Here is a 24,615-nt window from a genome sequence, read left to right as displayed (position 1 = left end):
TCATGCTTCATTTATCATAGATGCCCAGTAAAGAAATGTCACGCCACAGCAATAAATGGCTAGACTGGCTACATGAAAACATCAGTCAAGCCACGTAATATCTATCAATGATACCGCAAGAATGATAAGGGCTAGTATGTGGCTAGAATGGCATTTTGGTGCAACCAGTCTATCCATTTATTTTACTGTGGCATGACATTTTCTATTGGGCATCTATGGTACAGTATCATAGATGCTCAGTAGAAAATGTCATGCCACATTAATAAATGGTAAGACTGGCCACATTAAAACCAGTTTAGCCATGTCATAACACTTCAAGCTGCATGCATGATAAGTGTTATTACGTGACAAGACTGCCATTTTCATGAGCCAGGCTTGCCATGTATTACTATGTTTTGACATTTTTTATTGGGCATCTATGATACAGAATCACACACAAATCAGCCTTCCAGGGCCGCCACAAATCCAACACAAGCACATGCACAATGAATTGCTCATTCAAACACACATTCACACAGCATTCACACAGCTTTCATTTCAAACAGCATTCATTAGCTCATTCAAGCACACATTCGCACAGCATTCACTCGCTCATTCACAACATTCATTCACTCATTCACATGTGCACACATCCAACCATTCATGCATAATATACCTGCCCATTCACACATACATAGATACACATACAAACATTAACATACAACATTACGTTTTACACTTACCTCAGACCTAGTCTGGAATCTGCACCTCTCTGATGCTGCATCCTGTGACAAGGGTCCTCCTGTTCCTGCGCACACAAGAACAGGAACCAGAAAGCGCCAAAGACTGCTTTCCTTGTTCCTGCACATGTGCGCAGGTGGCAGAGTGTACCCTGTTGAGTCTGGATGGGCGGGGAGGTGTAGGAGTGCCCCATTGCACATTCAGACATGCAGTTCCCCGGCCTGCATCCCCAATGATCCATGCAAGGCTCGGGAAGCAAACCTCCCCCAACATAAACATAAACTGTCAAAGGGAAACAATGCTTCCCTTTGACAGTTTAAACCACAACTCTTCAATAAGGTATAGGGGGTCGGCGCCCCTGCCCTATTATGGATGAGTCATCCCTGAGCAACACTAACATTTACATATTCCAGTGAAACCTTAAGCGCCAAACCTTCTCACATAAGGGGCCCACATACCATGAACCACTCAACACTACACTATGTATATACCCCTCCTCGGTTTCTAGTTTGTGCATTTTGTCCCGAGTTAATGTCTTACATCACCCCTAGCATCATCTGGTCCGTTGTTCATTACACATATTCACTTGTTAGACACCCACTCACAGGAATGACCTGCTTAATGTATGCTACTCTGTACGTGTTTCTTTTTGAAACACCATCTTCTAACAAATAAAATATCAATACAAATAGAAACTTCAAAAATGAATTGTGTAGAGGGATTTATAAAAACTTACTATGAGGAAGCAGGCACCCAATACTACAGCTTTCATTTTAACATCAAGGTCCACTGGGAATTGAATCCCAAAATTGTCGGCATCTGTGAAAGCTTCTCTCAAAAATCCCGACCATTGCTTGGAAATCTTTCCAACTTCGGTTGTTTCATCTAGTGCCAGTAACTAGAATACAGAAAAGGGAGATAACACATTTTAGTTAATTAATCCTCAATTTTACAAGTTGTATAAGCATTTTTGTTATATACTTTAGTAATAACTGTTATAGGATTGTCTCGTTAGATCTCTTGACATGCATCAGGATGCACGATTTTGGCTTTGAATTATTCGTGCAAGTATTCATTCACAATGATTTATGCTGTCATGAATACATTCATGACTTGGACAATAGGGTACACTCCAGTGATCCATAATTATGTGTTGATCTATGGTAGATGCTTAGCTTTTGCGATCAAAGAGAAATATGTGTTTCCGTTGAGAATTCTAGGACCAAAGAAACGTAGGGCCCACATGGATGCACACAGTTACACATATTCTCAGATGCAGCAATTCCAGATGGTGTCACATCTGTGAAGGGGATTACATGACATGCCACACTCCTAAACATAACTTTAAAGTCATTCCTTAGGAAACTCTTATAATGTGTGGGCAAAATAATAAACGAGGTACGCATCAAGTGCAAAAGGCAGTAACCAGCTAAATGTTTCGGGGAAACTAAAACTTCAAAGTGGCTTCGTCTCAACTTCATGAGTGTGTGTGGTTTCCTTCCCAGAGAGAAGATGACAACACAAAACACTCTTTCCCAAAAGTTTCTATTGCGAAAAAGTCTCCCAACAAAACGATTTCCCTGCATTTTTCAAGTTTTGAAACTTACCTTATTCTGGGTTTGTTGGCCAATCCCTGCACTGGTGCTGCTTTCAAGGGTACTTCTCCACCAATCGTCTCCTCCTGTTGAGAGACTTGTTCCTATATGTCTGTGGTCAGTTCTTCTTCTTGATGTTCCACACCAGCTGTTCCAGATAGTTGACTACATTAGGAACGTCCGAGTTCTGGATCAAAAGAGGCAGGTGCCTGCGTCCATGTGGTGGCAATACCAAAAGACCTGAATGGGGGTCATGGTAGCTGGACGGGGTAAGAGCATGGTCAACAAATCTGCCGTCCCCTCTGCAACTTGTAGTTCTAACCTTGATCCCCAGTTTTCTGCCCTCTGCCTCTCTCCTCCTTTTCTCAATTTCCGTCAAACAATCCACACGCCACTCCTCCTCTTGCTTATTTTCTTTAGTTTAGTCTCTTAATTATTCTCCTGCAACCAGCTTTGGTTCGAATACTCCCTTTCCAAATATTAAAGTTTACACTAATCAATCAATAACTCTGCAGACCTCCTGTCTTTCATTTCCCGAACTATTGCCTTCTGTAACTGCTTCTGGTCTGTGCACTTCCAGTCTTGCTTACCTTGCCCACTTCATTCACCTATGATTAATGTGCTCACCTTGTTTGCTCCTTTGGGTACTGTTGATACTATCTTCACTCCTCTGAGTACCACCCTCCCTAGCACCACTGCCACCTTCTAGATCTTCCCCCTTTGGGCAACATCATCGCCTCTTGGAACACCGGGCCCGGTGCACTCATTTAACCTTTTGGTTTTTCACACTTCTGGGCACCAGCTTTGCGCACCTGCTTTGTCCCTCTGAGCAGCATCGTCTTCCGCACTACTATCAACCTTAAGCTGTTCACCTACCTGGGTATCTGCTTTGCTCCTCTGAGCACCATCCTCCTTCAAACTGCTTTCACCCCCAAATTCTTCCCCCCTTTGTGTGACTTCTTTGCCTGTCTCAGCACCATCTTCCTTGCTGCTACTTTTACGCCCTTTTTTCACCCATCTGGGCACATCTTTTTTCCCTCTGGGTTCCATTCTCCTTTATACTAAGTTCACCCTTTGTTTCTTCATCCATCTGGATGCCTTCTTCACTCTTCTTAACAGCATCATTCTTCCTTTTTAGTGCAATGATCTTTAAATCTCTCCTCCACCTTCTTGATCAATGACGTCATCCTCTTTGGCCACCACTCTCCCACTCCTAGCCTGTTGCATCAGCTCCTCCTTGATCTTTCTCTGACATCTCCCAGATATAATTATAATTATAACTGCTCTTTTAGAACACGCTTAATACGAGCAAGTGGTTTCTAAGCACGGGATCGGGATTCAAACCTGTTTTGCACTGCGTTGTCTTGCTTCCAAGACAAACACTTTGCCTCTGTGCTATCAGTTTGGCCGCGCCTCCTTTCTTTTTCTTTTTCTTATTTCTCCTCCAACCATTTCGAAATGAAGCTTGTCTCCTGTCTTCCATCTGTCTTCCATATCAAGCTCCTAATCCAAACACCTTCCTTTCCAGATGGAAGCCAGGCCGCATCTGCCATGTGCAGCCCGGCGACTCCTGCATGCAGTAAGGACCCCATCATGATAGGGAGCATCATGCTGACAGCCATGCTTTCAGTACAGAGAGCCCGGGGGAGTGGTAAGGCTTCCCTCATTTGACAATTTCCAGGCTCTACAGATTTTACTGCAGAAAGATTGGCTCCACAATACCCTAGTTATCTCAGAGATGGCAATGGACTGGCTGACCTCTTTCCTCAACATAGTCCTTCCCAGGTTATCCTGGGCTCTTTCTCCTCTCCCACCTCTATCTCCACCTGTGATGTCCCCAAGGGTTCCAACCTTTATCCCTGGCTCTTTAACATCTCTCTTGCTCTGCTCGCACACCTACTTTCTATCTTCTCCTCATACCTCCAGTGTTATGCAGATAACACATAACTCTTCTTCAAACTTCCCTCTGATCCTCGAATTACCCCCTCCATCATCCCTGACTGCCTATCTGCTATCCAGGCCTGGTGTGCCTCAAATGATTTCTGCCTCAGTGCCAGCAAGACTGAGATCCTTCCCATTGGGGCCCCTGCTCCCTCTTTCTTCCCCTCACTCTGGCCATCCTCTTTGGGTTCTCCCCCTTCTCCTTCATCTGAAGCCAAAAAACTTGGAGTCATCTTCGACTCCTCTCTTTCCTTCCTCCCTCACATCCAGGACCTTGCCAAGAAGGCCCACTTTCAACTCCAACTCCTCAAAGGAATCCTTTCTTTGCTCATTTACTCCCAGAAGCTCAATGTGTATAGAGCTTTGATAGTCTCTAGACTAGACTACTGCAATAGTCTCTTCCTTAACCTAAACCCTTCCTCTCTATGTCACCTCCAGAAGATTATCCTTGGCCTCAAGCCCAGGGACTGCATCTCTCCAGACCTAAAATCTCCCCACTGGCTCCCAGTTGCTGCAAGGATCAAATTGAAATCCCTCTGCATCATCCATAAGGGTGTCTAGGCCGGGACCATGCTATCTACAACTTGCTCTCACTAAATACTCTCCCTCCAGATCTTTACGTTCCTCCGGCACCATCTCTCTGTGTGTCAAGCTCTTCGCTAAACAGCAAGCTGGTGACCGATCTCTTTCCTCGGCTGGCTCCCTCCTATGGAACAGCCTCCCCCTTCCTCTTCGTCTTGAGCCGGATCTCCTCAAATTCCAGAAGCTCTTCAAGGCTTTGCTTTTCAGCTCCCCTCTCTCCCTTCGCTAAACTCCACAGTCACTGAGATTGGTGACCAGGGCCCTTATGTCTCCACCTGTGTCCTGGCCTCCCACCCCCAATCTCCTTCAGTCTCCGCCGGCTCTGAGCAATTGCCTTGGTGCCCACTGGCCTGTGATATTGCAGGCCTGCACTCATCTATTGGCAGTTGACCAATCCTACCAAGTGATCTCTGCCAGTTAGCTGCCTGCAACTTACTCCCTAGCACTTCCCTCCGTGGTACTCCTAGCACTTACCCCCTCTCCCTCATCCCTTCTCTCTCTCTGCACTTGCACATTCTAAAAGCTCACAAGGCCTATTAGGCCTGTCTCTCTGGTTCATTGTTATATTTGCCTTTCATTCCCATGTTCCCTCCATGTTGCCCTGCGGGCGCTTTGAAACACAATTTACTTGATCTATAAGCATCTTACAAATGCACAATAAATAAAAAGAAATAAAATACTGGCTTGTATAGACCAGAAATTGGCCAATGGGTTAGTGCCACATCACTCTCACGGGACGTAATATGTTATAAAATGGAAAGTGTTTAAAAAAACACATTGCCATTAAGAGTATATTGGAACATTCCCAATAAATATTCTATGAATGCATTTGAATTTCCTCACAATAACTTGCGCGGAGTTCGGGCAGAGTTCAGTCTGCGGCAGACTCTGGTGGAGTGTGGAGTGAGGAGCTGCAGCGACGTGTCTTTCAACTGTTTGTTTCTTTCAAGTGTGTGGCTGACGGTGTCGTACACCTTTAACAAATCAAACCCCATCGACTTTAAAAACCTGCCTCGAGCGCGGAGCGCGCGCGGAGTTCGGGCAGAGGTCAGTCTGCGGCAGACTCTGGTGGAGTGTGGAGTGAGGAGCTGCAGCGACGTGTCTTTCAACTGTTTGTTTCTTTCAAATGTGTGGCTGACGGTGTCGTACACCTTTAACAAATCAAGCCCCATCGACTTTAAAAACCTGCCTCGAGCGCGGAGCGCGCGCGGAGTTCGGGCAGAGTTCAGTCTGCGGCAGACTCTGGTGGAGTGTGGAGTGAGGAGCTGCAGCGACGTGTCTTTCAACTGTTTGTTTCTTTCAAGTGTGTGGCTGACGGTGTCGTACACCTTTAACAAATCAAGCCCCATCGACTTTAAAAACCTGCCTCGAGCGCGGGGCGCGCGTGGAGTTCGGGCAGAGTTCAGTCTGCGGCAGACTCTGGTGGAGTGTGGAGTGAGGAGCTGCAGCGACGTGTCTTTCAACTGTTTGTTTCTTTCAAGTGTGTGGCTGACGGTGTCGTACACCTTTAACAAATCAAGCCCCATCGACTTTAAAAACCTGCCTCGAGCGCGGAGCGCGCGCGGAGTTCAGGCAGAGTTCAGTCTGCGGCAGACTCTGGTGGAGTGTGGAGTGAGGAGCTGCAGCGACGTGTCTTTCAACTGTTTGTTTCTTTCAAGTGTGTGGCTGACGGTGTCGTACACCTTTAACAAATCAAGCCCCATTGACTTTAAAAACCTGCCTCGAGCGCGGAGCGCGCGCGGAGTTCGGGCAGAGTTCAGTCTGCGGCAATCCGCGGCTGAACGGCGGCTGTTTGCTGCCCATCGTCCATCGTCAACTTTGCTTAACTTTGCTTCAGCTAACTGTCGACCCAGGCCCTCGACCAGTGAAGGTAAGAAAAGTATTCTCTACCCTGTTTTGGATGGCCGAAAATGGGCCTTGGACCCGAGCTATGGCAAAGCAAACGCTACATCATAGAGACAATTCGGTAAACATGATTCTTGCCGAGCTACCCGGAAAGTTTGGAGCTGGCACACTTACCCCTCAGGGAGGTGGGCCAGCTACTGAAGATAATGTAGATAATGAATCTCCTACACAAGGGTGCTCGCTCCCGACGCTGGCCTCATTGAGGGGATACGATTGGGGAAAACAGAGCGAACCCCGTACGAATGTCCCCCTTTTGCCTGCTGCAATAACTGACACGGCCACACTACCAGGTCCTTCTGTAGTGAATGATCTAGCAGAGCAACTCTTGAGCAATTCCCTGAACTTAAACCCGTCCCAATCATCATCATCATCAGTGGGGTATGGCAGGGACGGTCTCTCCCAGACAGGGGTGGGGTGCGCGCAGGCTTTGGACTCAAACTCGCCTATATGCGAAGCCACCGCAACAATCGCGCAGAGCCCTGTGCCTGAGTCATTGCTACCACCATTGCTACCACCTCTAACGAGAGAAGCAAGGCATGCGTGTAGGGGAAGGCCAGTGAGGAGCTTGTTAGAGGTGGACAGCTTTTCTCTGGCCTATAGTGCATCAAGAGAAATTGGGAACGAGAATATTCGTACTACAAATGGCGATCGACCGCCAAAAATAGACTTAACAAGCACTGCGGGAATCTTCTCTTTCGACGTCACCGATACCGAACTGCTTGAGTTTGAGACTCGGTCCTCGCAGAGTGGACATGAAACATCTAAATCGAAGTCCCAAGGCCCAAAGCACGATGTTATACAAGTGGCGGCGGATCCACAAACTGGGGTAACTGAAGCCGCAAACAATGGTGGGCAAGTGAGCATTCATGTACAACAAAAAAATGTTGCTCTAGGTGAGAACCTAATGCATGTAAGCTCTGAAGTCGAGACTGATAAAGGGAGTTTAATAAATATGCCACCGACTCCCTTGATGGCGGCGGGCGGGGCGACAATACCACCTTTGACTGCAGTGTGTGGTAACGATGTAAACAACAGTTCTTCACAGCCTTGCTCCAATAATGTGCTGCATTTGTTCGATCTGGCTGGGAGAGAGGCGCGTTTAACTCAACGCCTGAAGGATGACTTCGAGCAAATTAAGGTGCGGCTGTCGAGTATTCCAAGACCGGTGCCAGTGTCTAGTGTTACGTGTACATCTAACTCCATGCCTGTAAATCATGAAAAGTCCGGCACTGCCTATGTACATACAATAGCCGGACCTGGAGCACATGAAATATTGGACAGCTCATCTTGCGCCCCTCACCTCCCGATGTGTGGTCCATTACAGGCCGGGGGCAGAGGCGGGCCCCTTATGCTGAACAAACCACAAAAGCTCACTCCGAGTATGGTTATGCACTGCTCTACCCCAAAGGTGATGGCGGCCCTGTTCGTCTTGCCCAAAAAATTGGTAGATTGTGATGTTGCCGACATATGTGTAAACAAGGATACAAGTAAACATAACTTGATGAATGAATCAACGAAAGAGGCCGCGGCAGCCCTTAAATCAAATCTGTCTGCGGCTGCGGCCCTACAAATACATAATAATGTGATGGCTGCGACATCAGTTGCTCTCATTCCTTTTACCAAATTATACGAAAGCATAAATGACTCAGTGCAATCAAATGGTGGTCGTCTGGATCACATCATGGAAAGGCTAGTAAAGCAAGACCATATCATCTCACTGCTCCAATTAAACCTGGAAAGTGAAAGATCTGCATCTGTTTCCCTGCAAAAATTAGTGAATGATATGACAACAAATGAGATCAACGAGAAAAAAGTACTGATAACAGCTTTTTCGTCGTGCTTAAAGCAAATAACCCTGATGATGAACCAGATAGCCCAAAGAGCAAACAGCCTAGATGTTCCACCGCAAGGGCTGGTTGGTCCAGTGGCTGACATTATAAGTGATCAGTCGAGGCCAACTTTAATAGTCACCGCAGGCAATGTAAATGCGAATGAGAATAGTGAACTCAATCTACCGGTAGTTGAAAAGTCATCAAATGGTTTGGAGTTGCCTTTGAAATTTATTGATGCTCAATTGGCTGAGATTGCTGAAAAGTGTCCAAATTCCTCTACAGAACCGGAGAAAGAAAAATTGACGTCTGAGCAAGAAAAGGAAGCTTTGACGCCTCTGCCTCGTACAATCTCAGTAGCATCTTTTGGTATTTTCAGTGGCCCGGCAAAAAACCTAAACATGGCAAAGGAAAACACCACGAAAGAAAAAGTCAAACAACTGACAAAGGACCAGCCAAAAAAAAGGACTGAAAAGCTAAAGAATTGCGACTCCCGAAATGGGGCTGGCAACGCAAAGAAATTTATACGTAATCTAACGACACCAGCTAAAGTGACCCCCTTCTTTAGACCTTCGAAAGAAAATTTGGTACAGCATACTAAAGGGTCAAAAAGGGCTGTTGTGAAAGGGCCGGCATTTACAGGTGATATGGATAACCCAAAAAAACGACAAAGACTTGTTTCAGATGACCTGATAAGCGTGGTTGAGAATACATCTATTGACTTATGTAACTTATCTACATACTCTCACGATGATGAGTGTGGAGCCCCTAAGATCGATACCTTGAATAGTTCAATGAGTACGCTTGACTCAACTGAGTCAAATGAGCCCGAGGAAAGACGGCTGATAAATCCTTGGGCCATAAGTAAAAAGGCTTGTCTCAAACAAATATTACCACTGAGTAAAATTAGTCAGTCTTCCAAATCAGTGCCATCTACATCGAAGTGTAATGCTGGGCCATCCACTAAAGTGGCAACTTCTGGTGGGGCTACTTTGACTGATCATGATAGCAGTAAAACAACGATGGGGCTAAATCCAAAGTTAGCAACCGCTCAGCGACTAAAGGAGTCCTTGAAACATAATTACGAAATGCAAGATCCAGGCAAACAGTCCGATATCCGAATCGCAATTGTGAATATTTTGAAAGAGGATCGTGACGTGAACATGAACAGGAGAAATGTACTGTGCTTATTACACTCAGTTCCCGCCTTAAGAACGATAACCTCCAATGATATCGCAATCATCGAATATATGTCGGAGGACTATGCTGACCAGGTGTATCTCCATATAAAATCTCATGCAGTAAGAAAAGTCATATTGGCATCTAAAGTCGAATTATTGCAACTCGGATTCGACATTAGTGAGCATAAATCTGTCCCGCACACAGGTTGCAAACTTTCATGTGAATCGGAAAACAGATTAGCACCTAATGAACAGAGAAAAAATAACATAAGAAACCAACTACGAACAGGATCATATGCAAAATCAATTACGAAGAGAAACATGTACGGTGCCCAGATACACTAGCTGGGGGATGTGAAGGTCAAAGATGTGGTTTCCCTGGTCTCGTGGAACACGAGGGGGTTCTCCCATCTACTTGAGGAATTTCCAATTGATCTTGAGAACAACTTCGTAATCTTCCTACAAGAGACATGTCTATGGTCTGTGCCTGTTAAAGATGGATATGTCACCTTGCTAAACTCTGCAGGCAAAAATGTGCATGGACGTCCTTTCTCGGGCCTCTTAACCATGATTAAAATCGGGCTTGGATGGACAGTAATTAAAAGTGTAAATCCTAATATCTTCATACAAAGTACCCTACTCCAGTGTAAACCAAGCAGCCCTGGACTACACCAATATATCTTATTATTAAATGTATATTGGAACCCAGTGATGATAACATTGAAGAATTTTATAACTGCGGTAACCACAATCCTAGATAAAAATTTGCAGGTCAGAAGTAACATCATGATCATTATAGTTGGCGACATGAACCTAACTTGGTTCGACATAAAAGGTAACAAATTGCTTAGTAAGGGAGAAATGGAATCCCTACATCAAGATAGACGTAAGCACTGGGACAACATCATGAAGACCTATGATTGTGTCATGGTAAATGGGCAAATTGATGGAGACATACCTCCAAATACTACTTGGCATAATATGGGTCACGCAAAGGTACTAGATTACATTTGGGTGTCCAAACACTCCTGGAATAAAATCAGAAAAATGAATGTAATCAAGACAACAAAAAGTGACCACGAAATATTGGTGATGGGCTTGAACACAAGCAACAAACCAGAATTGCAGACCTTCGGACAAGCTCTCGAAGTAAATAACGGAAAAAACAAGCTGCGACTATCCTCTCAACAAATAATTACGCTATCAAAGGTCATGGATAATGACAGGATCTCTACTTACAATAAAGTGGACTATGTGTCGTTTTTGCCTCAGCAATCTTGCGCCCCATTATGGAAGAAAAACTCCAATAAGCAGCATCTGCATGGCTGGAGTATGAGGGTAAATGAAAAAAAAAAGACGCTTCAAAGTGAGATACGTAAGCTGAAATCACAAGGAGGCACAAAGAATATCGATATGATAAAAAAAGAGGCAGGTTTACCGCAATTGGGTTAAAGCATACAAGTATCAGCGTGATCAGGAACGAGGTGTACAAATGCTAGGCCTGATGAAATCCAACAAATGTAGAGAAATATGGCACATACTAAATAGCTGCTCAAATAATCAAGCAACTAAGATGGCCAATGTGGTATCGGAAGCTGAGTGGAACCAACATTTTAAAAAAGTATTTGCAGGTGAGGTTGAACGCGAAGAAAAAAAAGACGAAGCATCGACAGGAAATTGGGACTGTATTGAATCTGTCGATGACATACTCCTTGCAATCAACTCCCTGAATAATTCACGTGCGGCAGGTCCCAATGGCATATCGAATGTGATGCTTAAACAAAATAAATCCGAATGGGCGTACTTTATTGCAAAATTATTTACAAAGATAGCAACTTCGAAGAAAATCCCCATAACCTGGACATCAGCCATTATCGTACCGATATTTAAGAAGGGTGATCGGGCAAATCCAGCAAACTACCGCCCTATCGCCCTGTTGGACACCATCGGTAAAGTGTTCGCTAACTTTCTACAAAAAAACTAACAAAGTGGGCAATTTCAGCTAAAATTGTGGACTGCAGACAAACTGGGTTTACCAAGGGTGTTGGTACTGAGAACAACCTGACGCTGCTTAACATCCTGAAACTGACAGCTCTGGCGAGTAAAACGAAGTTGTTTATAGCTTTCATTGATCTTCATCAAGCTTTTGATTGCATAGATCGGGAATTGCTATGGGACAAACTAAAAAAATTGAATTGTCCTCAGGATCTATTGCAGCCAATAATTGCTTTACACACTTCAACCACAATACAAATAAGGCTAAATGAAGCAGGACTCCTGTCGAACAAAATGAGGACACAAAGAGGTGTGAAGCAAGGGTGCCCGATAGCTGCATGTTTATTTAAGCTGTTCATCGCTGATATTCCGGCTGCGTTGTGTAATGTCCGATGTTTCCCCCCAAAGATAAATGGTTCTCACATAAACTGCATGATATATGCGGACGATATCGTGCTAGTTGATAACACGCAGATTGGCCTCCAGCGTCTTTTGCAAAAGATACAAGCCTACATGAATCGAAATCACTTAAAAATAAATACATCAAAAACAAAAATCATAAAGATCGGAGCAAAAAGTGGCACAAGGTCAAGTTCCTTTAAGTGGAGACTTGGAAACATGATCTTAGACGAAGTTACTGAAATGAGATATCTAGGAATCATGTTTAGTCCATCAATTTGTGAGCGGAACTGGGTCCAAGACGTTAAGTTCCGGATGACCACTTTGGCAGTACAAGGAGACCGGTTCCATTATCTCTTCGGTAAGTTCTCCCTCGCTCCGATCCGGCTATTCTATCTCCAAAAAGTGATTTCGTCAATCACTTATGGAGCAGAGGCTGGCTGGAACCTGGACCATTCAATTTGGGCAAAATTAGAAGGCCATTTCTGGAAACGTGTCTTAAGACTACCAAAATGCGTTTCCATAAAGGTTATAAGGCAGGAGTTAGCACTTGACGACCTATATACAACTATTATCTGGAAAACACTGGCATTAATGCGTAAGATGCTAATTACAAAGAACGAACCATCGTACAAAATTCTGGCGGTGACAGAGTCAAAACATGCAGGGGGTGTTTTTGCGAAATGGTTGGAAAAAGCAAACAACATCATGTCAGCTGCCAATATAAGCAATGAAATGCTAATAAAGTGGCCACAACTAGCAAAAAAGAGACTAAAAGAATGGTCCTGGGCATGTAACATAGATAAACTAGAAGGATTAACAACTGCCCCGAAACTAGGACCAACAGCAAACAAATTGAATAACCTGCCAGGATATCTCACTCAATTCCCATCAAGGCACCATCGTGATCGATTTCTCAGACTTCGGTTGAATGCTCTAAGAACAAGAGAAGTATTATTTATAAGAAAAGACGCTGAGACAAGCGACAATTTGTGTAGATTCTGCCAAAATGAAATGGAGACAGTAAGACATTTGATAACTACCTGCCCTAAACTCCATTCTTTAAGATCTCTACACCTTATGAAGTTCGCACCACTAAACGAGAACATGGATGAGTGGTGGTTTCGAATATTGAGTGGAAGTTCTATTATCTTAACCTGTGCAGTGATCAACTTTATTGATGCCCTAAATGTTTGGAAAAAAAAAAAATGTTTTTTAAGATATGTGGGCCAAAGGTTAGGCATAAGGATTGCATAAGGATATGTGTAAGGTTCTGTGTTAGAACAAAACGTTTATATTAAACTATGTTGAAAAAAAAAAAAAAAAAACGATAACTTTTTTATGACATCTGGTGAACCCAAGACCTAGCGAGTAAGAAGTATAAATCTGTCTTAACCCTTTAGAGAGTCCCCAAATATGTAATCCTATTTGTCTAATTGCAACCTGACCAGACGTCAACCTGTTGCTGGTGAAAATGTTCTTAAGTATCTCATATCTTTAGGCCGCTCAACTTTCTTTCTATTAGACATTTGTTTGTTTACAATAATGAAGCTGTTCAGATAGCATCATTCCTGACTGATCAAAATGAGTGGTTGTAAATTTAGAACCAAAGGTCTTCCCATTAAACGTCTGCGTGCAGATGTGACCCTTCCTTCCAATAACTCTACATTAAACTAATGAAACTCAAGGAATTAACAGCAGAAGCTCGGTTAATACCCTTTTGTCCAGAGAAAGATCCCAAATCTTCCAAAAAAATAGGAGCTCATGAGCCAAAAACCTCCAATAGTTTGTGCGGTGCGTAAAATATAACTTCCAGCTGTCGAGTCATATGATCAACATGCATAAGAATACATATCGTTGTTCTTCTTTCAATCCTTCTAAGTTACTCTCCCCACGCATGAAGACAAGTATGAAGTGTTACAAGGACACTTGCAGTGTGGCCTGATATTTTACCCAAATATTGACTTCAATGATTATTTTCATGGAATGCATTAACTCTCAGCATTTTAAGGATATATTTATTTTGACATAAAATAAATTGAAACAATTCCACAGGTTTAGGTATGAAATTGATAATGTTCTCTCCCAGAAAGTTACCTAAAGCTCTGAATAACAGACATTAACCTTGACATTTCCAGGTGGATTTGAAACTGGTAACTCAGCATCTTTAAACAAATGTGTGAACAAAACCCTTTTGCTAGGATTCACAAAATGTGGCTGCTTTGGGGCTTATGACTGCAGTTCCCTTGAGACAGTCTAAGAACCTTTAGTGACCATGTGAGTAACCAGCAAAACCGATTTACTATTTCTGTGAATTGCTTTTTAACCTTCCTTGGAGCATGTTGTACTGGCTGGCTGACTGCAGAGCAATCGACGGGTAGACAGCCTCACCTTAGAGGAGCAAATTGACTTTCTAATTGTTCTCCTTAAAGATATAGCCATAACATTTTGAAATTGAACGTTTAGCCTCTGCTGCTGGGTTGCAAGCAAGTGTTGTATTTGGGAAGTGGGTGCATGTATGGATGGAAGGGTGGAGAGTGAGGGGGAGTGTTGAAACAGCTCTCTGCTTCCCCCATCCACCAAAAACCCAGAGGCCTGTGTGTTCCCTCTGGGTCTCTCAGGAAAGCACTTAAATACGCTATTTGGAAATAATTTGAAGGAGCAGGCTTATATGCGTTTTGTGTTGGTGTGGGAAATCTGCCTAGTCTGATGCAAGTTGGTGTGTGTTTCCTCAACTTTTAATGTAATCCCGCTGGGGTTTTGAAAAGGCTTGTGAAGGATTTCTTGGCTAATCTACTGCAAAGTACTAATTTGTCCTATTTTTGACAAAGTGCATTTATCTTGGAGTCGGCTTTGGGCAAAGTCATGTGTTTGTGCGCGCGAAGGTTTTAAAACAATTCCACTGACTTGTAGTCATACATTTGAACGAAAGAGTGGGAACCATAGTTTCACGACCCCATTCTAATGGTTTTAAATGCTGGCCATTCATATGTATTGTTGGATGTATAGGAAAGTAAAGGTGGTGAAAAAGGGAAAGGGAAAGGAAGGTATGGGCAAATGGGGTGTACACCTACATCTTGTGTGGGTTCATGTTGGAGGTTGTGGGGCAGTGGGTGTGTTATGCATGCCATGCCAAATAAATAAATAATATTTGTGAGAGGCATACAGTTCATGAAAATACCATAACTCCCAAAATAGACCTCTAAAATAGGATGGACTCTACTCCCTTGTTGGGACTTAGATACACATGCTGCCCTCCTGCAACAGGACAACTGCAGTCTGGGTTGAGAAAAGTAAACACGGCTGACACATGCAGCTCTACACACAGAAGAATCCAGCCTCAGCCCAAGAGGAGTCCTTCCTCACACACCACCACAACAATCCCCATAGCGTTCATACAACTTCAACAATTTACAGGAAGCCCTGTAGAGGGCTTTGCACCCAAAGGAGCCACAGTACAACATCTACCTTTGTTCTCCTGTTTTCTTGTGCATGGTTTCAACATTCTCAGGCTGACCATGACACGCTTACCCTGAGGAAGGCTTAAAGGCCTGACCACTGCTGAGCAAAAGATGTGCTTATCTCCTCAAACATGTGTACAAAAGCAAAAGCATAGGTGCTATGGGAGTACCATGAGGGCGATTGGGCACAGTAGAAAAACATTGCAACCTAACATTATGAAATAAATCCAGAACATTTAGCAACATTGTACATTGAAAATATTTAGTTCTCAGGGAGTCACAAACATGGGAAATTAACATTTGTGACATACAAGCACTCCTGGCAGCTGCTTTAAACATGGTTTCTAGGTGCTCAAGCTACTCAGATCATCATCCATCTCTTCTCTGAGTCCATTTTGGAACAATGTCCTCTTTGTTTCAAGCCCATTCATGTCACTTTGACCCGCGAGGGGCCCCTTAGTGAAGATCTTTGGGCACACTGATTTCACCTTGTTGACTTTTAGCCTGTAAGATTCCCTTGCTCCTCCGTTCTGTGAGTCGGCCTTACTGAGGCATAAAGCATTGCACAAGCAACAAAGCAAGCCATAGCCTTATGGTAACAGTCATGTAACACCCACAGTTCCCTGCAGCTCCCTGCACATGAACCCTGAGCTGTGCATCAGCTGCACTCAGTCAATATATTATCAGCATATCAAGTGATTCTCCCTTCTTTCTGTGGGTTAGGCTTGTAACATATCCTACAATATATACAAAGATCTATGGCAGCCCATCCTATCCTTTATTCTGCTACTACATCCGCCGTTCCCACAGTCTATCCTAGCCCGGCCCATATCTGGCCTCCCAACGTACTATTCAGAAGTTCACACTGTGAGATAACTTAAAAGGTAATCCAGGGTACAAACGTTATCACAATTTAACTGGGCACCAGCAGGACATCTAAAGTCCCTCATGCAGCAAAACATTGCATGATATTTACTACTTATTGCCCCTCTAAACTGCTTCACTGCATATATAATGAACCATTGCAGGTCTAACTTCTCTAGGAGGCTGATATATAAGTTTAGGGTTTCCACCTCAGACTGCATTCACACTTCCTGAATGTAGAGCTTTCTTTCTACCATGTTGTCTGATTCTCACATCTACCAACACAACAGTTAGCAAATCAGGATGGAACCTTGAGGCATTGTCTTCTCATTTTATGGAAATGGGCCTAGAAAGTATATTGTTCAGGACGCTTTTAAAAAAATGTTTTCCCTATGTCCCCCCAGCTTTGGAAAAAACATACTATGTCTCTAGGCAGTTTAAAACCAGACAATTACGTATAAAAGGAACACTGTTATCATTAGATACCCTCAGAGTTAGTTCCCTTATATTTTGCTATGATATATTCTTATGAGAGTATCATAAACAGTATGAAAAGCAGTCCCTGCACACACTTTTCCAAATCCCACTGACATTTGATTCAAAATTACCTCATTAGTCAACAAGAATAAGGAACACGCCAACATTGATTACTCTTAAATCTAGAGTCCAGGCATAATCACATTTTACTATATTAGTTCTTTCTATCCTACTCTGCTGAGTTTCTTTTTATTTTACAAACAACATACATCTTCTCGCATGCCCTAATCTTGGTCTAGGCCAGCTTCTGGAATCATTTGGTTTTCCCAAAATTACTGTTTGGGAACTTACCTCTGGTATCATATTTGACACCGCAGGCATATGAAGCCTAATTATCTGCCTGGATTGTTCGAGCATGCTCTTGAGGCACTCTCACACCCAATATTATTAGAACTCTAACCTACATTTCTTCCAAACCTGACTTTGTATCTCTATATGCATATTAACCCAACACATATTTTTCCAGTGTCTTATCTCATTAGAAGATAGTCCATATATAGCGAACTAACACACATCCACCCGATACAACTCCCCTGGCCTACTTCCTCATTGCGTCTGCAAACTCCTCTCCCTCCCTCTTACTTCACCTTTGCTCATGCTATTTTTCACACCAGACTAAAGTCTGGGTATCACTGGGGCACAATAAGCCACATACAAGGATCAGCACTTTGAAATGATATGGTGATTCTGCACAGTAAAAAACATAGTAACATACGATAGCATACCAGTACTCTGATTGGTCTCGTTTCCCTCAATGGGCGTGAGCAGGTTAAGATGAAAGACATCTGTAACTTAACAGGTGTGTACGCCACATGAATGAGACATGATCCTTTGACCCTAAGTGGCTTCGAAAACACATTCTATCACTTGGTCTTGTGTACATGGGATACTCCTGTCTAAACATTAATGAAAGGAGGAGCCGAGCGAAAAAAAACGATTATAACACATTTAAACAAATTGATGAAAGGTATGGAAATTAAATGTGCATAAAGGCCAGTTCGTTGAAGAAAAATAATCTGTAAAACATATCCTGAGCATTATGTTGGTAAATGATGATGAGGTGCAAAGAGAGACATACGGACCACACACCATTACATATCCTTCAAAAGACTCCCCTCTTTAGAAACGATTTAAGCAGGATTAAACATTAGACTTTTGTTGGATGAAACTACTGAGCATCCACATGGATATGCCTTTTGAAGTAGGCCCTGAAAGCCATCTCCTTATTGTAAAGGTCCAGGTTCAATGCTGACAAGGGGCGCACGTACCAGTTGTGCAAGTAATGTGGTGACGTCGAGAGTGACGTGGCGAGCCCTGAGGTCTCCCTTGCTACCTCTGTGGTCTCCCTTGCTACCCCTTGTTAGGGAGAATTCTCTGTTTAGGCTGAATTTCCTAACCTAGTGAGTCCCCCAGCAGCTTTGCTGGATTTTTGGAGTTTATTTTTTTCTCCTGCCAAGAGTGAGTCACTCTTGGGCATGATTTGAGTGTGTTTCTTTTAATCTAGATATGTTTAATGGGCTATGGGGTCTTTTACTCCATAGGGCTTCATATGTTTTTGTGATGTGTGTTACACAGCACCCTCAGTGCAGTGACACAGGGGTGTCATAGTGACCCCCCAGTATAGACTCCATACCCTGGGGCTGACTACTGTCTCCCAGGGCATGTAAAGTCACCATTGACTTTACTAGTCTTAAATTCTGAACAGAACCAGTACAAACCATCATATTCTGGACGTACTGGCTGGGGCAATTCAATTGCCCCAGGGTCTGTTAGTCGAGGGGGCACGTCTCCGTCCCCCCTGATCGAGTTTTGGCTGGTGGCAGTGGATACTACTTTTTATATTCAACCGCAAATATTTTCCTATGGGATTTACCATTGTTTTAGGCTACTATCTTTATTGAATTATTTACGGTAGCCTTGAACATACCGCCGGTTTATTTAATTAATATTAATTCTCCGGTTGGTATTTTTTGCCAAAACTTGATTCTAAAATGGCGTTTGTGTTTTCTTCTCTGACTCCAACCCAAGTCGAGCCCTTTGTTCCACTTTTTGGCGGGCTTCTCCACAGAAGCCCTCCAAAGTGGTTCCACTCTGTCTGGGGTACTTAGGAGGGGTGGAGGGGAATTTAGGCACCCTGGACTGAGTTGCCTAGGCAACTCAAGTCGCACTCCATCCTGATTGGCCCAAGTGGTGAGCCGGCCAGCTCACCACTTAGCATGTTTATGTGACAGCTAGGCTGAGTGAATGGGGTTTGCTGCATAAAAGCAGGGCTTTGGGGACTGGAACTTCAGAAGTCGCCACAGGACCTAAGAATCCGACGAGGGAGAAGCTGAGCCGACCTGCCACGACACCACACCGGTGGAGCCCTGCTGGACTGTCTCACAACTTTTCCCAACGACAGAGGAGATCTCCCGCCGGAGAGTCTTCTTCCTTTGACTGGTGGGGATAACGAGTTTCACCGTCTTTTCGTCTTCCTGATGTACCTCGTGGCCGCCTTGCCTGTGCCAAGCACCCCGGCAACCGGGATACCACGTTTTACCACGACCGCGAAACAAAGGTACCACCTTTAACCGGAAAACTCCGCGGCTGGTTTCTTCCCTGGTAGTGCAACGACCTTCATCTTTCCTCCAAGTGGAGATCTACCCTTCCCCTGGACGATGATGCAACTTGCACCCACTACCAGGAACAACTGCCACCGCTGGAGGATCCTTCCCACTTAAGGTACCGTGTCCCGCCTGGCTTCCCTTGCTACCGACTGTACGGGGTAGATTTAGCCCGTGGCTTTCGAACCTGGGTTAGCCTCGGACACCCTGGCTAAACTTTCCTAAGCCTCTCTAAACTCTTTTTGAACCCTCTGCAAGACTTTCTAAGCCTAGTGTAACTGTGTGATCTTGGGCGCATTTGTGCTCTGCTCCCTCTAAGAGTGGGCCCAGCCTTTGGACTTTGGCTCACCAGTGACTTTTGCTCTTCTGCCTTGCTAACAGTGTTCCTGAATCTTAGAGTGGTGTACCTTTCCATATTCTGTCTTTTTCCCTCCCTTTCTCTCAAACTTATTGGAGTGCCACCTAGTTAAACGCTCACCTCTGTATGAAAATAAGTGGTGTTTTACAGTGACTTATCTGATAAGGAAAAAGGGGTGTATATATTACAATAGTAACTGTGTTTAGAATATTTTACAATAAGAGTGCTGGAGTGTTTCAAACAGTGTGTTTTTAAATAAATAATTATATACTTTGATACCAAAGCTCTGGTCAGTGTGTGCTTGTATTATTGTATCTGAGTTCCTATTGTGTATACTTTGCATACTGCCTAACTCTTCTTGAGGGAAGTCTGACTGCTCAGCCACAGCTACCAGGTAAATCTGGGTGGTACAGACTGCTACCAAGTTTGTTTACTGCCAACACCTGTAGTCTTAAATTTTTTGCAGTGTTCCCTAAGGGAACTGCACAGGTTTCTGCCTGACACTGGTGTACAGCGGTGGGATTTGTATTGAGTATACACTTTAGAGTGCTTGAGGATACCTTAGTACAACTAACCACAAAGCTTAGCACTGAAAAAGTAATCTTTCTAACATGTCAACTATGGAAACTTATAGTCAAGAGTCCCTTGCTACAAAAACTGCTGATTGTTTAAGAGTACTATGTAAGCATAAGAACCTCCTGACTAAAGGCAAGAAAATGGAATTAATAGAAAGGTTGTTAGCTAACCAAAGTCTGGATGATGGTTCTGAGGAACCTACCATGACAGAAAATGTAGATAACAGTATAGAAATTGATATTGATCAAAATGTTGATAATCTTGAGGAAGAGTCAGAAGAGGAGGGTGAGGCTGCTGTGACTGTCCCCCCTAGGCCTCTGTCTGCTCTACCTGCTGTACCTACTGGGCCTTTGCCAAGTCCCACACTTAGTCCTCAATATCTTGAATTAGAGAAAATGAAACTTGAACTAGAGTTCAAGAGACTGAATACTCTGGCTGAACAGAGACACCAGGAACTGAATCAAGAACTAAGGCTAAAGGAAATGGAGCTCAAGCATGAGCTAGAAATGAAGAAATTATCTGTCGAAAATGCTTCTCTCACTGGCTCCTCTAGAAGTTCCAGTCCTAAAAGACCCCGGATGCCTAAAGAATCGGTTGGTATGTATGAGCCTAAGTTGGATGTGTTGGATTGGTTGTCTGTTTGAATATAATCATGGGCTCCAGAACATCACAGGAAATGACTTACTCACCTGGTTGTTCTCTAGGCTTCCCCCTGTTGCAACTGATGTGGTAATGGAGTTGGGGGAGGAGGATAGGAAAGAGTATGAATGTGTGAAACTAGCTCTGATAGCTAGATTTGGGAAGACCCCTTCCCAGTATCTTAAGAGGTTTAGAACCCTCAAAAAGCATGATGGTACCCCTTGGGCTACCTGGGTGAGTGAAGGGTTGAAAAACTTAGAGGGATGGATTAAGGGTTACAAAGTGAACACTTATGAAGGTATGAAGAATCTTTTTATGTTGGAGTCAATTTATGATGCCTGCTCTCCTGAGCTCAGACAGCACTTGGCTGATTCAAAGGAATTAGATTCCCGAAAACTAGCTAAGGCTGCTGACTTGTGGGTTGCCAACAGGGCCACTCACAAGGATTCTGGGATAACTCAGAAAAAGGATGAGGGGAAACAGCCTAAAAAGGACTCCAAAGAGAATTCTAATACTACAAATTCCAAAGAGGGCCCAATCAAAACCAGAAGGGTAAGCCACCAGGGAAACCACAGCAGAATAGTGTCTCCTCTGGTGCCAAACCAGAGGGAGGTCAGAACAAGCCTCCATTCCAGAAGGCATTTGGTAAATGCTTTGTTTGTGGCTCTACTGTCCATGTGAAAGGAGATCCCAGATGCAAGGGTAAACCTTCAGGGATCCAACTTGCCTCCTTAGCCTTCGCTCCAGAAGAGGAAGTCCCAATGGCAAGTGGAAACTTTCTACTGCTGGCTAATGAACCCATTGGAGTCTCAGCCAGTGTTTCTTTAATTTCTCTGGGGTTGTGGGAACAACAGAACTTAGATGTGTATAGTTCTATCCCAGATAATACTAAAGGGTATTATAAAGACAGTGTCCAGATGAATGGTCAGGAGACTCCTGCCATTAGAGACACTGGGGCCAGCATAACTGTGGTGGATGAATCATTTTTCAAGGCAGAGGATGTTGCTAAGGCACCCAAATGCCTCACCAAGTTAGCTGGAGGGCCTGTGCAGATGTGTCCCCAGTTACCAGTTCTCATCCAGTGTAATGACATGGCTGTAAAAATACCCGTCAGTGTACAATGTGAAGTGCCAGGTAGGGTCCTGTTGGGTAATGACCTGAAAGCTCTTGGAGTTGTGTCACATACCCCCAGACCACCTAGTAAAAGGTTACAGGAGCTCACAAAACCTGCAAGAGGGAAAACCCTGTGAGGGTTATCTCAGGAGATGATGACAGAGATCACCCCTTTACCACTGGAGCAACTCACTGCAGTAACTACCAGATCAGGAGCAAAGGGGCAACCCAAGACTCCTAGGAAAAAGTCAGAAGCAAGCACTCCAGTGCTTCCAACAGTTACACCTGTAACTCCACCTCCAGCTGAGTCTGAGAGGGAGGTACAACCCTGTATGGTTGAACTAGACTCTGAAGAAGAGCTAGTGGGAGGCCAAGAACTTATTGGAGATCTAGACCCTGAGGACCATCCTGAGCTGCAGTCTTTACTGGCAGAAGGTGGGCCCAGCAGGGCAGCTTTCCGTAAGGGACAAAGAGAATGTTCAACTCTGGAGGGTCTCCGCCAACAGGCAGCTGCTCAGGCTGATGGGCAAGAGCCTGGGAAGTATAGGTTGCACTGGGAAGATGGCCTCTTCTACAGTGAACCAACTGAGTCTGAACCTGGAGACTACAAACGCCTTGTAGTACCTCAAGAAAACAGACAACAGTTCTTGCACTTAGCCCACGAGATTCCTTTGGCTGGTCACTTGAGCTTCAAGCAGACCAAGGAAAGGCTTTCACTCTACTTCTATTGGCCAAAAATGGGGGCAGAAGTAGATAAGTTTTGCAAGAGCTGCCATACCTGCCAAACTTCTGGTAAGGTTGGCGCCAAGAATGTGGCACCCTTAGTGCCTCTCCCAGTTGTGGGAGTCCCATTTGAGAGGGTAGGGATTGACATTGTTGGTCCCCTTGATCCCCCTACCTCCTCAGGCAACAGGTTTATCCTTGTTGTAGTAGACCATGCTACTAGATACCCTGAGGCAATTCCTATGAGGACTGTTACAGCTCCGGCTGTGGCTAAGGCCCTCCTTGGTATTTTTACCAGGGTTGGGTTTCCTAAGGAAGTAATATCCAAAGGGGGGTCAAACTTTATGTCCCACTACATGAAAGCCATGTGGAAAACCTGTGGAGTTACTTACAAGTTCTCAACCGCCTACCACCCCCAAACCAATGGGCTGGTAGAGAGGTTTAACAAAACCATGAAGACCATGATAGGTGCTTTAGAGGAACCTCTGGAAAGAAAGTGGGACCTTCTACTGTCATGCCTTCTCTTTGCTTATAGAGAAGTCCCTCAGGAGGGAGTAGGTTATTCTCCCTTTGAACTTCTCTATGGCCATCCGGTCAGAGGTCCATTGGCCCTGATTAAGGAGGGGTTGGAAGGCGCTCCTCCCCTCAAGCCAGTCAGAGTGACTGACTATGTGATAGGTCTCCGAAGGAGAATGACACATGATGGCAGAAGCTAGTGATAACCTGAAAGCTGGACAAGCTTTGGTCAAGCATTGGCATGATCAAAAGGCTAACATGGTTGAGTTCACTCAAGACCAGCTAGTTTTCGTTATGCTCCCAACAAGGCAGAGGGCCTTGCAAGACAAATGGATGGGACCCTTCAAAGTTGTGGGAAAACTTGGAGAGGTCAACTATCTGGTGGATCTGGGCAGACCCAGGGAAGCTCCTAGAGTCTTCCACACCAACCAACTGAAAGCGTACATCTCCAGACCTGAAGTAGGAGCCTTGCTTCTAGCTTCAGCACTAGAGGAAGAAGAGAGTGAGTCTCTCCCTGATCTCCTCAGAGGTGTACCTTTAGATGAAAAAATTGAAGGAGTCAATCTCTCTTTAGATCTGACACCTGAGCAACAAGAGGAGTGCAAATCTATATTAAATCAGTTTGCCTCCCTATTCACACTCTCACCAGGCTTGACCCCTTGGGGACAGCACGAGATACTCACTGGTGACTGTCTGCCAGTCAAAAGCAGAGGATACCGAATGTCAGAAAATGTGAGAACCCATATCAAGGGGGAGGTCAATAAGATGCTTGATCTCGGGGTAATAGAACCCTCTACTAGTCCATGGTCTAGCCCAGTTGTGTTAGTACCAAAGGCAGGATCCAAAGACTTGAGATTCTGTGTGGACTATAGAGCTCTTAATGCAGTCACCAAGACTGATGCCCACCCTTTACCAAGGACAGATGAGTTGGTGGATAAACTTGGTGCAGCCAAGAACCTCAGCACATTTGACCTTACGTCAGGCTATTGGCAAATAGCCTTGACTGACCATGCCAAGGAGAAAACTGCATTTTCCACCCCAGTTGGCTTGTACCAGTTTAAGGTCATGCCTTTTGGAT

General features: G+C 44.3%; 1 protein-coding gene across 1 annotated transcript in view; it reads right to left on the bottom strand.

The window, feature by feature from the left end:
• The window catches only part of LOC138491470 (phospholipid scramblase 2-like), a 393,847-nt gene that overhangs the window by 13,490 nt on the left and 355,742 nt on the right, over nt 1–24,615 (bottom strand). The window contains exon 9 of the mRNA XM_069617985.1: nt 1,457–1,618. Within this exon, the coding sequence (XP_069474086.1) occupies nt 1,457–1,618 (162 nt within the window). The remainder of the gene's footprint in view (nt 1–1,456; nt 1,619–24,615) is intronic.

Source organism: Ambystoma mexicanum, chromosome 10, assembly GCF_040938575.1.
Source record: "Ambystoma mexicanum isolate Mex_15411 chromosome 10, UKY_AmexF1_1, whole genome shotgun sequence".
NCBI lineage: Eukaryota > Metazoa > Chordata > Amphibia > Caudata > Ambystomatidae > Ambystoma > Ambystoma mexicanum.
This window is presented reverse-complemented; position numbering and strand designations above follow the sequence as displayed.